Source organism: Trachemys scripta, chromosome 13, assembly GCF_013100865.1.
Source record: "Trachemys scripta elegans isolate TJP31775 chromosome 13, CAS_Tse_1.0, whole genome shotgun sequence".
Lineage (NCBI taxonomy): Eukaryota > Metazoa > Chordata > Testudines > Emydidae > Trachemys > Trachemys scripta.
In genome coordinates this window covers 40,591,431-40,608,648 of record NC_048310.1, presented here as the reverse complement: position 1 = coordinate 40,608,648, position 17,218 = coordinate 40,591,431, and the positions used below count along the sequence as shown (strand labels likewise).

Below are 17,218 nucleotides of genomic sequence, written 5' to 3'. Positions count from 1 at the left end.
GGGGTCCCAGGGCTGGGATGGGGGGATGCTGTGCAGGGTTGGGGGGCACTAGAAGAGCTGTGTGGGGTCCCAGGGCTGGGACGGGGGGATGCTGCAGTGTAGGTTTGGGGGCACCAGAAGAGCTGTGGGGGATCCCAGGGCTGGGATGGGGGGATGCTGCGGTGTAGGTTTGGGGGCACCAGAAGAGCTGTGTGGGGTCCCAGTACTCGAATAGCAGGGATGCTGTGCAGGGTTGCTGACCGCCTGCACTGTGCCTGGTTCAAGTTACTGCTCTTGATCCCTTCTGGAGAGCAAGAGGGAAAAGTTGTTGCTTTCTCCATTTCCCTGAGCCCTCCAGTGACCTGTTTGCTGGCAGGTGGGTTATAGGATCTAACGCAGCCGTATCCTGGAGTCCCCCGTTAGCGAAGGCCCAGGCTAGCTCTTCTGGAAGCCACAGTGGTGCAGGAGATAGTGTGTCTGGCCAGTGCCCATGACCAGAGGATAGGAGTGCCGGGATCAGAGAGGGCATCTCCTGGAGGCTGTTGCTTCTTAACGTGTGACCTCCAGAGCGGAGGCTGGACCGAGCTCTGACAGAGGGGCAGCAGCGGAACGGGCAGCTCCAGGAGCACCTGTCCCAGCAGCTCTCGCAGTCCCTCTCCACTGCTGCCTGCAATCGCCTGGAGAGGACCATCCGCGAGGAGATGAAGAAGACGGTGCCCCAGTGTAAGTGCTGATGCAGGGTAGTTTGTACAGGATGGGCCCAGCAGGTAGCTGTGAAGCCGCATGCCGCGGGGCGGAGATAGGTGGTGCAAGACATGCTTAGCCCTGCCAACCTCCTGGCATTGCACACCTCTCTGGAGACGGGGAGCTGTGACGGGCTCGCAGGAGCTCCTGGGGGAGGGATGTGCTGCTCTGGAAGGGGTCTTGAGCCCCATCTACATGCCGGGCGTAAGGTAGAGCGAGGAAGGGACTCTGTCTCCCCAAGAGGCTGACAGAAGCATTCATCCATTGACATAGCCCAATGGTGGACAAACTACGGCCCAGGGGCCACAACCGGCCCTCCAGACATTTTAACCCGGCCCTCAAGCTCCCCGCCAGGAAGTGGGGTCCAGGGCTTGCTTCGCTCTGGTGCTCCAGCCAGGGAGTGGGGTTGTGGTCTTGCCCCACTCCGCAAAGCTCCCGGAAGCAGGGATATGTTCCCCCTCTGGCTCCTACGTGTAGGGATAGACGGAGGGCTCAGCACGCTGCCCCCGCCCCAAGCGCTGCCCACACAGTTCCCATTGGCCAGAAACCGCAGCCAATGGGAGTTGCAGGGGCGGCGCCTGCAGACAGGGCAGCGCACAGAACTGCCTGGCTGCGCCTCCCTCCGTGTAGGAGCTGGATGGGGGACATGCCGCTGTTTCTGGGAGCTGCTTGAGGTAAATGCTGTCTGGAGCCTGACCCCCTGAACTCCTCCCCATGCGCCAACCCCCTGCCCTGATCCCCCTCCTGCCCTCTGAACCCCTCAGTCCCAGCCTAGAGCACCCACCTGCACCTCCAACCCCTCATCCCCAGTCCCACTCCAGAGCCTGCACCCCCAGCCGGAGCCCTCCCACCCTCCAACCCCTAATTTTGTGAGCATTCATGGCGCGCCATACAATTTCCATACCCAGATGTGGCCCTCGGGCCAAAATGTTTGTCCTCCCCTGACCTAGCCACCTAGACAGCAGGCGGTAGTTCGGCAGAGCTGCGGTGCTCGAGGGTGGATTTTTCACACCCCTGAGGACGATGAGGTTTTATGTGTAGACCAGGCCTGAGGTGATACTGGGTGCCATGGCCCCCTCCCAGCAAGAGAAAAGCCAAAGCACTCGGGTGAACCCGGGTCACCTTTTCCTTTGTGTCCTGCCCAGGCATTTCCAAGAGCCTGGACCCTGTCACTGGCCAGCTGAGCAATACGATTGCCGCCAAGCTCACGGCTGTTGAGGGGACATTGAAGGAAAACGTCACCAAGCTAGTGAAATCAAAGGTAAGGCTCAGACCAACAACCGCCTGGCCATCCTGCGTTCTCCTTCTGGGGTGAGCCACCCACAGCTGACACGTTACCTGCCCTCAGCGGGGGCTGAACACAGTTTAGCTGCAAGCATAGGCAGATGAGACCCCTTGTCAGGATCGTTGTGGAGCCAGGCACCAGCTCCCCCCAGTCTCTGTTCCCCCATCTGCTCCGCTCCTTAGGCCTTGCTCTGCCTAGTTTCCTTGTCCAGGAGGGCACTGCGTGTTTGAACCCATGGCCAGCGATCATTCCTGAAAGTGCCTTCACCTCCCCTGGGAGCTGAAAACAGTCTCAGGCCCAGAAGCTGTGCCCCAGTGTCGGGAACAGCCCCAGTGCAGCCAGCCTGGGTCGGCAGGTCTGCTCCTGCACTTCACCCCAAGGCCAGTGGGAGCCATTGGCATGTGCAGGTGACGGGCACCAGGGCTGCCTCTCAGCGTGAGCAGGGCAACAGGCAGCCGGATGGGAGAACGGTGTTTGACACTTTGCGTTGTCTCTCCGTCCCATCGCTCAGATCTAGCCGGGTGGTGAGTGGTGGTGATCCGGGGCCAGGGGCAGCTGCTCTGTCCCTCGTCACATGAGTGTCTGGGGGTGTTTTTCCCAGTGTGGTTTAGCTGCATTTACCCAAGTGGAATCTCCTGTTGTTTCCTGCCCGTGTGTTGAATCAGAGCCCTGTCCGTGTAATTCCTCTCTGCTCACGAGCGTTTGCAGCCGCCTCCAGAGTGTCTGACAAGCTCGCGACGCCCCTTCAGACTAATCACTAATGAAGATGTTAAATTGGGAACTAATCCCACCTCCCGGGTTCCCCCAAGACTTGGCACAGTGCCATTTTATTAATTAACCCCCACACACACATCCCACCCCACCAAAGTTCACACACTGCCATGATCTTTGATTTATGGCCATCCAGCTGCTTTCTCTCAGACTGTGTTGGTCTGAGCCAGCTGTGGGTCGGGCCAGGGCCAGTATTAGACTTGCTGAGACCTGGGGCTTGGGCTCCGGCCCCCTCTGTCCCAGGGTCATGTAGTAATTTTGTTGTCGGAAGGGGTCGCAGTGCAATGACAGGGCAGGGCAGTCGCGTGGGAACCGCTGGCCTAAGCTAACCAGAGGGAATTCCCAGAGTCCGAGTTCCTGCTGCTCGGTGCTCGCGCTCCCATTGCTCTCCAGATGGGCAGCGATTTCCCTCCCTCGGCGTTGCTCAGAGCGGGGTTGCCGTGTCCAGGCTCGCGCTGCTTTGGGTGGAAGATCACTGCTGTGATTGCTCCTTCAGCTGTTCTCACAGCTGCTCCCCAGCTCTCTACAGCTTCCTGCCTCAGCGGGAGCTAGTGGGTTAAGGGAGAAGAGCCCCGCCTTGCCACCCCGTGGGGCTAAAGTACCAGGAAACCTGGATGTTCCTTCGGGCGCACTCGTTCAGGTCCCCCAGCCATCAGCTCGTAGTGTTAACGCTTAGGCTTGGTGGTCTCGTGGCCCAGGGCAAATGGAAGGGGGGTTAACTGCTTCTGGCTTGCCCGGCTTGCAGATGGGCAGGGGGAGACAAAGTGCCTCCATCCGAGGTGTGCAGCAGGAAAATGCTAAACTCGGGGTCTCGTGTGTTCTTGCAAGAACCTGACAGATGCCATTGCGAGGGCAGCGGCGGATGCGCTGCAGGGGCCCATCCAGTCGGCGTACAGGGAGGCGTTCCAGAGCGTTGTGTTGCCGGCGTTTGAGAAGAGCTGCCAGTCCATGTTCCAGCAAATCAACGACACCTTCAAGCAGGGGACGCAGGAATGTGAGTCCTGTTGGAAACCGAGATCTGCCCTCATGTAGCGCGGTTCCTCGTCAGAGAGCTTCACGGAGAATCGCTGCTCCTCACGAGGAAGGGAAGTGTAATCCCGCTTCTACAGATGGGGAAACAGGAAGGGGTGAGGGGAGCTTGGAGAGGACATTAAGAGCTCAGATTAGATCTGGGGTGCGCCTGGCTCCCAGTCCCGTTCTCAGACTGCTGGGCCGTGTCTCTAGTTCTGCTGGCAAGATAGCCCCACTGTACCAGCCATTTCTCTTGCTCAGCTGCAGGGCAGGACCGTGTCCACGCTGGACCCTGTCTGTCAGTGGCCAACCTGGGATGCTGCCGGAGGAAGTGAGCTCCCCTGGGCACCCCAGGATGGCTGGGGGGACTGGGCAGTGCTGCACAAGGGGCTCTCGTCCCTGCTTGTCTGCACCCCCCAGTGACCCGAGCCCTGAGCTTGCTCCCGAGCGTGCTGTCGGGCAACCTGCTCCTCCGATCCCAGCCCACAGGCACTGCTTGACTCCAGCCATTCGCCCAGCGACACGTTCCCCAGGCCGGCAGGGCCCCTCCCTTCCCTTGCGAGCTCTCAAAGGCTGCTGCTCCTTTGCAGAGCTTGCATCCCCATTGCCTTTGATCAGACCATCTTCTGAACCACAAAATCAGTCACGAAATAGCCCCTTTGGTCTCTGCAGGCCTCCCTGCTCCTGGCTCCAGCCTAGGAAATGTCCCGAGTGCCTGTCCTGTGGCCTTATTGGGCTGTAGTATACACCCTCCCCTCCCTGCCCCGCCGGAACAGCCCAGCCTCTCGGAACCTGTCGGGTTCGCTGTTCTGCCAGGCACACGGCCCTTTGCGCCCGATGGGGAGGAGGCTGGCGTTCGCAGATCACACGCAGGGTTTGGTAGCCCCGCAGTGGCTGGGCTCTGCTGGGGGTGGCATGGTGATCGGCAGCCCTCTGAGGGACCGCCTGGCTGTTGCAGATATCCAGCAGCTCGAGACTCACATGAAGAACAAGAAGGCGCGAGAGCAGGAAGCCCGAGACTCCTTGCTGGGCCAGCTCCGGCAGCTGATCAGCACCTTCCAGAGCAGCACAGAGCAGCTGGCCTCCACCATCACCACCAGCGTGCACACCGAAGTGCAGCATCAGCTGCACGTCATTGTGGGCAAGTAAGTCGGGCATTGGGTCTGGGGCTTCCGCTGGACTGGAACGGGCAAGGGCAGCACGGGGGCTGCCAAAGACCCGGCTTGTGGCTCTCTCTAACATGCAGCTGCCTTTTCGTTCTAAATGGAGGCTTGGTCCCTGGCATGCACACGCTGCCCCGGGCACACCATGGGCACAGCCACTCCCTTCCATAAGGACTCTGATTTGACGCTGCTCTTCGCAGCGTCTCCCTGATGCGCCATGTCCTCAGCCAGCCTGGGGGAATTCCTCACTCCCCCCTGTTCTGCAGCAGCGCATGCCTTGGCATCTAGGGGGACCCCAGCAGTGAAACAAACTTGCAGCTGGGGGAGCTGATCCTCGACTCTCGCTGTTGAAGGGCCTGGAGGGCAGCGTCCCTGCATGTTTCCAGCCAGCCAAGAGCGGATTCTCCTGTCCCACTGGGAAGTCTCCACTGGTCTGACATGGCTGCAGCTGGCCAGAGTTTGGCCCTTTATGCCCATTATGAGCTGGGGCCCGTGTCCCGGCAGACAGGTGTCCACATCTCAGAGAGCACCCTCTGCATTGGCACTAACTCTTCCCTGGCACGGGCTTGAGTGGAGACTTGTGGATCTCTACGGCCTTTCACCAGCACCAGATGCATTCAGAAGTTCAAACGTCTGATCGCTAACGAGTGCCTGTGCAGGGGCTCTGCCGAATTCCAGGTACTTAGTGTCTGTGCCTGGGCACCGAAGCACTTCATGTTAACCCTGGGGGCTCATGCGAACGTAAACCGTGAAAAGCGCCTATGCTAATAGCTGGAGCCCTGCTTGACCAGTGCGAGAGCAGCGAAATCCCTGGCAGCTCCGTCCTGTTCTCACGCCTCCCTCTGTTTCTAGCATGCAGGACTCTATTCTGACCCAGGTGCAGAGGGTCATCAAGGGAGAGGTGAGCCTGGCCATGAAGGAGCAGCAAGCGGCCGTCACCTCGAGCATCGTGCAGGCCATGCGCTCCGCCGCAGGCACGCCCATCCCCTCTGCTCACCTGGACTTCCAGTCTCAGCAGACTCACGTCCTGCAGCTGCTGCAGCAGGGCCGCCTCAACCAGGCTTTCCAGCAGGTAGGCAGGCTGCCACGTAGGCCTGATCCTCCCAGAGGCACCAAGACGTGTCCCCTGGCTCTGCCCAAGGGAGGAGATGCCCCCTTGTTCTGCTGTAGCTCCTCGGGAGCCTGGGGTCGGCAGCTCTGGCCACTGCAGCATTGTGGAGCCGGTGCTTCCCATTCTGACGGCACTGGGGTGGGGCAGGTGAAGGGTTAACTGTGAAGCCCTTGACCATAGAAAGCCTTGTAGTGCTGTGTATTAAAGTAACGGATGTGCTTGACCCTTGTAGACCAACATCTGTAAGTGCCGGGCACTGTTACTCTGCCACTGAGCCAGCAGGGGGCGCAGAACTGTAGTGTATAGATTCCTCTTCTGGTCCCAGGTGGGATCTGAGCACCATCCTACCCTGGTTTCCCCCGCCCCGCGCTCTGAACAAATGCAGGCCATGCTCATGGTGTTCCCGGGAGCAAAGGGGCTACATGCATGGACGGTGGAGGCAGTGCACCGAGCGAGCTCCCCACGCAGCTGTGCTGAGGCCTGCAGTCTCAATCCACTGCTCCAGTCCTGGGGCTCCTGAGTGGAGACAGCTGTCCTTGCCATGTGTGGTGCATCCCCCCCCAAGCGCCTTTCAGCTGGTGCGTTGAGTGAGCTGAGACCTCGGGGCAGGAAGGCAGCAGGGCCTCCTCCCTCCACCCCAACATCTCTAAATACATGTCTCCCGTAGGCTCTCACGGCAGCTGATCTGAACCTGGTCCTATACGTCTGTGAGACGGTGGATCCTCAGCAGGTGTTTGGACAGCACCCATGTCCGCTCTCCCAGCCCGTCCTCCTGTCTCTCATTCAGCAGCTCTCCTCGGATCTGGGCACCCGCACCGAACTGAAACTGAAGTGAGTGTCGTTCCGGAGCTTCGCCCTGCCCCGCGCCTAGCGACAGGAATACCAGCGTGTGTCGGTTGTAGACACGTACCAGGCAATGCTCGTTCTGAGGAACAACTCGAACTCCTCAGGCGTGTTCCTGGCTTCTCCGCTCAGGAGAAGACCAGAGCGTCGTTGTGGACGGCTCAGTGAGAGGCTCTGCTCAGAGCACGGACGCAGGGAAAAATAACGGCCACTCAACCATAGAGTTTGCTTTAGCTTCCATCACCACTGTCTTAAGTGCTGAGCTGGGCTGTTGGCTGAGTGTGGCTCTAAGCCAGTGATGCGCCCTCCCCTGGAGTCCTGTGCTCAGTTCTGGTCACCCCATGGGACAATGGGCTTAGCCCCGGCTTGGCAGTCTCCAGGCCAGGCTCCTGGATTCTGGGGCACTTCACTGGAGGTTCAGAGATATGAAAATGTGGAGGTGTCTGTTGAACCGAATCCACTAATGAACAGGACAGCCACCGCAGTTCATCCGGGCTGATTTGATAGTTAATATAACTTTACGTTGCCCTGTGAGCTTTAATTTCCATGTGCGGATGGTGCCTGGCGGAAGTTGTTGGAGGGAGGGTTGGTAGATAGCAGTTTGGGACTGTGGGTGTTTTTACTAAAGTGCTCCGCAGTGAAGTCGTTCACACTTTCATGTAAAACTGACATCTTTAGGTTTCAGAGTCAACGTCCCACTTAGCCTGAAGCAGTGACTCTCAGGGGTGGGAACTGGCTCTAAGGCTGCACAGGGTGGAGGTTTCCCTCACAGCCATGAGGGCAGGACAGCAGAGATCCTGGAGCAGAGAGGAGCTGATTCCATGATTGCAGAGCAGCAGGGCACATGGCCTCTGAAATAAAAGAGCTTGAGAAGGGCAACAGAACTGTCTGGAAGCCTGGAAAGGCAAATTCGCCTAGGACTCGGTAGAGGGACTTTGAAAAGGGAGATCTAGCCTCTGATTCCCCCAACAGTCCTAAGTTGGCTCTAGGGGAGGACACATTAAATTGCTGTCTGGGTCAAGGTGATTTCCTGCCATATGCTCAGATTTGATAATCATCCTGCTGCCTATGTTTTGGGGCTTGAGAACTGGGTAGGTCACATGTTGCCCCAGTGCCAAATAAATCTCTCATTCTGCTTCACGCAGTGAAACCCACCACTGAAGAAACCCCTTGTGCTTTCTAGACCCAGCACCAAGTGCAGCCCAGGCAGCGTTCTAGCCCGTGAGTCCGAGTGACCATGCTGCACATGGCACGCTGGGAGCTGTCTGCCGGCTGCCCCATGTGCGGAAGTGGGGGGGCAGCCTCGGACTCCTGCTAAGAGGCAAATCAGGAGCTAGCTACCTGAGCCGGGGCAGGTGAGACAGGAGGCACCTGCACGTTCCCTGCCTGGGGCTGCACACAAAGTGGGGAGGTAACCTTGGGCTTTCCTTTCTCCCCTCAGCTACCTGGAGGAGGCCGTGATGCACCTGGACCACAGCGACCCCATCACCCGAGACCACATGGGGTCGGTCATGAACCAGGTGCGGCAGAAGCTCTTCCAGTTCCTGCAGGCAGAGCCCCACAACACCCTGAGCAAGCCGGCCCGCCGCCTCATGATCATGCTTCAGGGCCTGGTCACCCCCAGCATGACCTAACGGCGCCCGGCTGCCCTGCGGGTTGCTGCACGGGAGCCCGCCCTGCAGAGCCAGTAGTTACTAACCCCGTGTGGCTTGTGTTAAGAGCTCTTGCCAGGTAAATGTGTGGTGTCGCTAAGGCTAACGCCAGCTGTGTATAGCCCCAAATAATCACTCCACGCTCACTTGGCTTCTTTTCTTAAACAGCCTCTTCTGGGAGCGCTGGGCCTCTCGGCACCCACCCCCATCCGTCCCTGAGTCACCACCACCTGTCACACGGCAGCTTCCCCCTTGAGTTGGGCGTTTGCTCCCAGGAGTGGAGGAGAGGGGAGCGGGGATGGGGCTGTGAGCTGGGCACACATTCCTCACTCCCGGGAGGGGGCCCCAGGCTGAAGTCCAGGAGCCCACAGAATCCTTCCCAGCCAGATAGGGGGGAAATGGTTTCTGTTAGCCCCTTGGTTCCCACAATGGCACTGGCCTAGCAGCAAGAAGCCTGGCTAGTCCCCCATGNGAGCAACACTGTCAGATCGCTGTGTTCTGGCCGGCCAGAGCGAGCCAGGAGGCGTCCCACGCCTGCAGCTGACTATGGGGTGCGTTCGGGCGGAGGCAGGGTGCAGGACACAGATGTTCACCCTCAGGTGGGTCATGAAATTATTACTCAGGCCTGGTCTACACTAAAAACTAGGTCGACCTAGCTATGTCACTCAGGGGTGTGAATTCACACCCTGGAGCAGCTTAGTTAAACCGACCTAATCCCTAGTGTAGACGCCACTCTATTGATGGACGAATTCTCACTGACCTAGCTACTGCCTCTCGGGGAGGTGGATTAATTACACTGACGGGACAGCCCTCCTCTCCCGCCCACTGGCACAGGGAGCGTCTACACTGAAATGCTGCAGATCTGCTGCTTCAAGTGTAGACGAGCCCCAAGGCTGATGAACTGCTCTTCCGTGGCTGTAGGGGCCTGACGGGGAGACAGCCCTGCCCCAGAGGTGCTCCNACCTCTGGGGCAGGGCTGTCTCCCCGTCAGGCCCCTACAGCCGCGGAAGAGCAGTTCATCAGCCTTGGGGCTCGTCTACACTTGAGGCAGCAGATCTGCAGCATTTCAGTGTAGACGCTCCCTGTGCCAGTGGGCGGGAGAGGAGGGCTGTCCCGTCAGTGTAATTAATCCACCTCCCCGAGAGGCAGTAGCTAGGTCAGTGAGAATTCGTCCATCAATAGAGTGGCGTCTACACTAGGGATTAGGTCGGTTTAACTAAGCTGCTCCAGGGTGTGAATTTTTCACACCCCTGAGTGACATAGCTAGGTCGACCTAGTTTTTAGTGTAGACCAGGCCTGAGTAATAATTTCATGACCCACCTGAGGGTGAACATCTGTGTCCTGCACCCAGCCTCCACCCGAACGCACCCCATAGTCAGCTGCAGGCGGGGGACGCCTCCTGGCTCGCTCTGGCCGGCCAGAATACAGCAATCTGACAGTGTTGCTCTGCAGCTCCATGAGCAGAATCCAGCCCAACTTGGCTGGCGTGTGGCAGCTAAACCCAGCCTCGATGCGGCCGCTCTTCCTGGGCAAGCTGACGGGAGCGTTGCTGCGGGGCAGAAACCTGCAACACTTCGTAGGAACTGGAAGCAAGAGAAGTTCCTGCACAATGTGAACCCTGAGGCTGTGCCTGGAGACATGGAGCCAGCCCCACTGCAGGCGAGCGCAGTGGCAGCTGCCCCATCCCCCCGTGCAGTGAAAATCTCTGCCCTGTGGAAGACTCCTGCCGGCTGTGGGGAATGCGGGGGGCAGATCTTACCCAACGGCAATCAGCTGGGGCAGGCCTAGATGGGGCTGCTGCTCGGGGGGTTCTTGCAGCTCGATAAATCAAAAAGGCTTTAAGGATTAAAATACTGTGCAGGAAACCTTGGGCTCCCAGCTGGCTGTACACAGAACGCACGAAGAGCTGCGGCCTAGTCACTCCAATCCCCAGAGCTAGAATGGGCTGGCCAGGGCACCTCGCCGCGCTGGAAAGAGCCAGCAGGATCAAAACCCAGAGCAGCCTTGAACAGCTGTGGTAATGGGACTCCAATGCCCCCTTCCAGCCAGGTCGCCTGCCTTGGAGTTAGTCTGTTACTACTGCTCAGGTCCCTACAATAACCGCCAGTCTGACTGGTCTGGGCTCTCCCCCCTCCCCCGCATGGTTTGCATAGTCTGTCCCCTTAATCTCTTCCTAGCTGATACCCTCTAATCCTTTTATCAGCTGTGCCCTCCTTTGTTGGAGTCTCTTAAATTTGTCAGTGTCCTTTTCTTTCTGAAGGGTGAGCGTTGCTGTGGGGGTATCCTCTTCCAGGCTGCAGAGAGGGCAGGACGGGCTCTGGGGACTCCTGTTAAAACCCCGTCCCATGCAGCCCCACAGAGAGTGGGCATTGTTAGCTGTTGGACTGAGCTCATCTCCAAGAGCTTTGTTGGCATTCCTGCTACTGGAGGTCCCTCACAGTACAGATATGAACTAACTAACTTTGCTGAGTTCCTCTTAACTTGTGCTTCATTTGCAAATTTCATTCATCTAACAAGGAAGGGGAAAGAAGGGTGGGTTTGAACTTGTAATTCCCTGAGTTGTAACCAGAGGCCTGGACTTGACATGACCCACAGCCACCTTAGCGTAACCTGCAGCCATCTTCTACGTTTAGCCACCATAAATTGAAAACAAAAACTACACAGTCAGGAGAATTCGGCCTTGATGTGGGCAGACAGATAGCAATGTAGCAGCTGCAGCGTTGCTAACAAGGATAGATAGATATTCACGAAGTCATGAGAATGGGAGCCTTGAGTGGCTGCAGCTTCTTGATGATAATAAAAAGCAAAAGGTTTTGCTGTTGCAAGTGTATCCCGCTAATGAAGCGTAAAGATAAGTAGACCTTGAAAAGATTTTGCTAATTTTGAAATCAACAAAAGCTAATGAGTAGGTGGTCTTAGGCATGTGCATCTCTGTGTAGTGAAAATAATTGCTTAGTGTTTTGCATAGCTATGCTTTGAGTCAAATAATTGGTTATGACATAAAATGAGGATTTCGCTTATCTAACTATGCAATGAGGGTTAGGAAACAAGCTCATTGGACCTTTACACGGGGATACAGCTCAAGACCAAAGCTGCTAGGATATTTAACTCCTGCATGACTAGACTGTGTGGAAGCCGGAGTCCTGACTGCCCATTGGGAGACATCAGTCTGCTTTAGTGGGAGAGGTGAGCATTAGATGTTTGGCATGTGTATTCTCAATTGCTAATAAATACACGTTTTAAGAATATTTACTGTGTGATAAAGGCTCCTTTATTGAGTCAAGGTCCCGTTAACTTTTAGAGAGCCATTGTACCCCAAGAGGGAGGAAAGAGCCCTAAATTGTGTGGGTAACTGTGCCAGTAACCAGCTGGAGAAAGCTCACTAGCTGAGTGTGTGTTTCTTTAAAAACAAAACAAAAAAATCAGCAGTGAAAAAGTTAACAATGTTGACTTTTACACTGTCATCCTTAAGTTTCAGAGTTAACCTTTATTTAAGAGGAATAAGAACATTTCACACCTCCTCTTTTCAGGGGGTCAGCATAGGCTGCATTGATTTCCTTCCCAGCATGACTTCCACACACAGACACTTCCTGTTTTCTTAATGAAAGCTTAGATTTGGGGGCACGATTGTGCAACAAATTGCCCAGCCCTGGCCCTGACTCAGCCCATGCCCGAAGGGAGGAGGTGCTGTGCTTCATCTCTCCCTAGATCGAAGTTCAAGGGCCAGAGTGATCCACCAGCACCACTCGCCCCATTTCCCTGCTGTGAAGTGCCGTGAGACAACAAACCCCGCGCTCACCTCTCAGCAGAGTCAAGGCTCCTCAAGTTTAACCCACTTTCTTGAAAGCCAAGTTTTAATAGAAGCAAAAGCCGTATCCCTCCCTGTGGGAGATCCGGCTCTTTCGGACAGTAGCTGGGGGAGCGCTCACTGCATTGGGGTTATGGATCATCGTGGGCCAGGGACTGAGGGTAATTCCATGGGGGGGAGGGGGGTGACCACAGCCCTCTGGGGGCTAACAGTAGTGGGGAGTAATTAGGCCCCATCACCCAGGGTAATTTGCCTGTGTATTAATGGCTCTAGAACAATTCTATAAACTCTGCCAGCCTGCCCTGACCCCTGCTTCATAGACAACCCCCGGCGCTGTAACTGTCGCTGGGGCATGAGCCTGGCTGTGATAGAAAACCGAAGAGGATCAGAGGACAGGGCCCATGCCCGGGGAGCAGAGGGGGGTGAGTAGGTACATTCCCTCCGGTTGTATTGTGACCCCCTCCCCTGGTTCAGACGGGAGGCCAGCAGACAAGGGAAGGACTTTGGGATGAAGTGCTAGGCCGAGCCGGGAGGAGTTGCCGGCCTGACCCCCGCCAGCCCCCGGGGCAGCTGATGAGCGGGGCGCAGGGCAGGTGCTTGGGTTGTTTCTAACCGGTTTCCCCGGAGCGCTTGCACCGAACGGTCCAGGTGGTACCGGGACTGCTGGGGAGACGCAGCTCCAGAGCTCGGCTCCCCATCGGCCCGGGGCCCCGGGGCTCCAGCCCCCCGCGGCGGAGGGGAGGGGCAGGGCAGGGCCCGGCAGCCGCGCGGAAGATGTGACGCCCCCGTGGGTGCCATGGGCGGGGCCGGGGCGGCGAGAGGGGCCGGCTGGGGGCGGGGCGCTCCGGCTTGCCCGGGGAGGGGAGCCGCCGGGGGCGCTCAGTGGAGGCTGCCGGCTGCTCGGAGCGGGGTCCGGGGCACCATGGGCTGCGGCTGCTGGAAGCTGCCCGCTTGGCTGGGGACGATGCTGTTGCTGCACGTGGGTGAGTCCCCGGGTCGGCGCTGGCTCCGGCGGGGCCCCCCGGGCGAGGGGCTGGGCTGGGCTGGCCGCGCTCAGGCTGGGGGTCGGGGCGCAACAGGGAGCCCCCGGCCCGAGGGGAGCAGCCGGGTGCGGCGGGGCTGGGCTGGGCTGGGCGTACCGAGGGGACCCCTCGGGGGACCGCTGCCGGGGGCACAGGACTGGGCGGCGGGGTCTCCGGGCCGGGCTGGGGGGCTGCGGGCGGGGAATTTCCTCGCTGCGATCGGCTCCGAGCGCGCCGGGCTTTGCACCGGGCTCGTGTCCGGCTCCGGAGCTCGCTGCTCTTAGCGCCGGAGAAACCCGGGTCTGGGGGCTTCCCGGTCACTCTGCTCCCCCCGGCCCCGCCCCGGCGCTGGGGGTGACCCTGGTCTGATGCCGCTTCCTAGCATGGTCCGTCCCGTCTGGAGTCCCAGCTCCCCGGGCGCGTTTCTCCCAGCTGGGGCGGTGACAGGCGGCCCCTCGGTTGTCTGCCCGCATCTAACGCTCTAGCCCAGGGGCTCTCAACCTTTCCAGATGACTGTCCCCCTTGCAGGAGTTTGATTTGTCCTGCGGACCCCCAAGTTCCACCTCGCTTCCGAACGACTTGCTCACAAAATCAGACCTAAAAGTACAGAAGTGTCACAGCCACACTTGCTGGAGAATTGCGGACTCTCATTGCTACCACCGAGCTCTACAATCAATCCATTGGACTAGAACTGTCCTATGTACCTTGCCGGGCGCGACACAGAGCAGTATGAACGAGCCATCCTCTGTAGGACTGACTTCCCTAGTGCTTTTTAAGGAGACTGTTGTAAAACTAGGCAAATCTCTAGGTGAGTTGATGGACCCCTGGAAGCCCGCTGAGTACCCCCAGGGGTGAGTGTACCCCCAGGAGTGTGTGTACCCCCAGGAGTGTGTGTACCCCGGGTTGAGAATCACACCTCTAGCCCAACACTGCAGTGTCTGGGTTGAAACGTGCCTTGTAACAACCCTTTCCCCTTGGACTTCAGAACACTTTACACTTCTGAAGCCAGCAGAGCCCAGAGGCCCAAAGGGTCAGCACCCCGTTGTGCTAGGCGCTGTACCAAGTGTAGGAAAGGGACAGTGAAAAATCGGGAAGGGAGGGGGGTAATAGGAGCCTATATAAGAAAAAGACCCCAAAATCGGGACTGCCCCTATACAATCAGGACATCTGGTCACCCTACAGTCCCTGCCCCGCTAGGAGTTTCCAGGCTAGCACGACACTGCCCCTTCCCATGGCGGCCCTGGATGGGGAACCTGGGCTTGTCCCTTTCTGCTTCTTTCGGATGGAGAAATAAAGGCTGATCTTTGATGGGTTCTTTTTCCTGCATTGGAGACAAGGTGGGCGAGGTGCTGTCTTTTATTGGACCAACTTCAGTGGGTGAGAGAGACAAGCTTCCAAGCTACACTAACAGCAGTTGGTCCAATAAGAGATATTACCTCCCCCACCTTGTCTAATAGCCTGGAACCGACATGGCTACAACTAAATTAGAGGCCACCTGACTTTCCTTGGAGGGCTGGACAAGGAGCTTTCTCAGCCCTTAACTGAAGGGGCAGCGAGAGGTTGTGGCTTTAACCGAAGAGCTTCTCTCCCAAACGTTGGGCTGGGGATTGGGGTTACGTGGACATTAACCAGAACAAGAAGCTCAAAACAGACTGAATGAAAAATCCCTTCCCCTCTCAATGAACCTGGTTTTCCTTCCTTGGTATTTCTGACGTCCGCCTTCCACTTCTCCCAGGGAAAATGGGGGGTTTCTAATGTAAAAAGATGCAACAGTTCCCCGCTGTGTGCACCTCGCCTCTGTCCATTATTTCTTGTTTATTTCAGAGCCTCCTTTATCCAGAGAGGGGGGAAGGGCCCAAACCTCCTTCACAGGTCCCTGTAACCCCAATGGCCCAGCTCCTATTCCCAGAGGAGGCTTGTAGGAAAGGGCCCACTGAAAGGCCAGAGTTTAGTTGTTGGAGGTTCTCTTTGTAAAGTTTGGCCCAGGAAGGAGATGGATTTATCGTTCCCCCAGTGGGAATGTTGTCGGCTCCTGACGGGCGCTCTCCCTGCTTTGAGAGGAACGGCAGGCTTTGCTTTGCCCTACTGAAGGGGCTGCGTAATGCAGGTCTGGTCTGTGGGAAGATTGCTTTGCATGACGATAAGTAGATCTTATTACGGGTGGATTATTTGTTGGACATTCAGGTCTTATTCCTGGTAAGCATATTAAAAATACAAATAAAAATACCACGTTTATCAGGTGGCCCTTCTTGGCCAGAGCTAGGGAGGAGGGCAGGATTAAGGGGCAGGGAGAGTCTTGGGCAGCTTCTCCTACTCTGCCATTCTGTTTGCCCTCTCTGCTGGACCAGGTAACTTGCCAGTGAGGTTCCTGACTCGGGGAACAGCTCAGAGCTGCAGACCGAGGCAAACGGCATGTCCTAATTCATTCAGCAATGGTCAGGTGAGCTGGAACGTAACTTGTGTGTGTTCGAGGGGGTCCCCGGGCTCTTGGCCGCCCAACTCATGAACACAAATAAATCCCTGACTTGACAATTGCCGCCTGCTGCCTCCTATTGGTGTGGTTGTATTCAGGTTTCTTTGTGTGTTGATTTCTCCCTTCCCACCAATGCTGGGAGCCAGGATAACAAACAAGAGGAATTGGGAATTGCTCATTTATTAGCATAACTTTGATCTAGTTGGTACTGCTGTAACCCGGGGGAATGAGTCCTGTGATTGGAATATTAAAATCAGTGGAAGGATCGAGTGCCCCAAGGGAAGGGGAGTGGCACTCTGGGTCCAAAATGGCATTACTTTTTTCCGAGTCACTGATAACTCAGAAGAAAATGATCTTGAATGCTTATGGATCAATGTCCTAAGAGATAAAGCACGAGATGGGGTATTTGGTGTCTGTTGCAGATGCCCATAACACACTAAGGAGCAGGATGACCATCTCCTTACGCACCTATCTACAATGTGTAGGAAAAGATGCTGCATGATCATGGACCACTTCGATCTGAGTGACGCATGCTGGAGGTCTCATGCGGCCAGTACTAAAATATCCTTGGAATTTCTAAATATGACAGATGACAATTTCCTAACTCCAAAAGTGTTGCATCCAGCACAGGGGACTTCTATAGTAACCTTCTTCTTCACAGATAAAGAGAAACTGATCACAGAACTACAAATTAATGGTAGCTTAGGTGCACGTGATCATGACTTGATCGCATTTATAATGCACAAATAGAATAAAGTCCAGATGAATTATATATATAAAATATATACTTGGTGCTTTAAAAAGCTCAAATTACAGGGCTGAAAACAATTTATGAGCCAAATCAGCTGAGAGGAAGAATTTAATCAGAAAAAAATGTGAATGATCATTGGGAATGGTTTAAGAATACTTTACTAGATGCCCCAAAGCCACAATCAAGGAATAAGACCATATTCGTTAAACTGACGTGGTTTAGAGGGGAAAAAAAATCATATATAACAAATGCAAGAAAAGGGAAGTTGATGATAATAATGAATATAAGTCAGAAGTTAGGAATTGTAAAAAATTGATAAGGGAAGCAAAGGGATTTTGGATTAAAAAAACTAGAACAACATAAAATTAACATGGCCCACATTAAATGTATTAAAATCTGGCTGACTGAAAGGTCTCAAAATGTCATTGTAAGTGGGAAATCATCATCAAGTGGGTGTGTTTCTAGGAGGATCCTAAAGAGACCACTTCTTAGCCCTATGCTATTTAAAATGTTTATTAATGGTCTGAAAGAAAACATAAAATCAGCACTGATAAAATTTGCAGATGACACAAAAATTGGGGATGTGGTAAATAATGAAGCGGGCA

At 56.1% G+C, this 17,218-nt stretch overlaps 2 protein-coding genes across 2 annotated transcripts in view; both read left to right on the top strand.

Annotated features, from left to right (window-relative positions):
• Positions 1-9,030, top strand: part of EDC4 (enhancer of mRNA decapping 4) — a gene marked incomplete at both ends in the record, with an annotated part of 46,966 nt that extends 37,936 nt beyond the window's left edge. Inside the window, 7 exon segments of the mRNA XM_034788440.1 lie at positions 547-702; positions 1,869-1,984; positions 3,608-3,773; positions 4,749-4,935; positions 5,806-6,025; positions 6,732-6,895; positions 8,349-9,030. Coding sequence (XP_034644331.1) covers positions 547-702; positions 1,869-1,984; positions 3,608-3,773; positions 4,749-4,935; positions 5,806-6,025; positions 6,732-6,895; positions 8,349-8,541 — 1,202 coding nt within the window.
• Positions 9,031-13,226: 4,196 nt separating this feature from the next.
• The window catches only part of NRN1L (neuritin 1 like), a 35,504-nt gene continuing 31,512 nt past the window's right edge, over positions 13,227-17,218 (top strand). Inside the window, exon 1 of the mRNA XM_034788438.1 lies at positions 13,227-13,350. Coding sequence (XP_034644329.1) covers positions 13,290-13,350 — 61 coding nt within the window. The 5' untranslated portion in view covers positions 13,227-13,289. The remainder of the gene's footprint in view (positions 13,351-17,218) is intronic.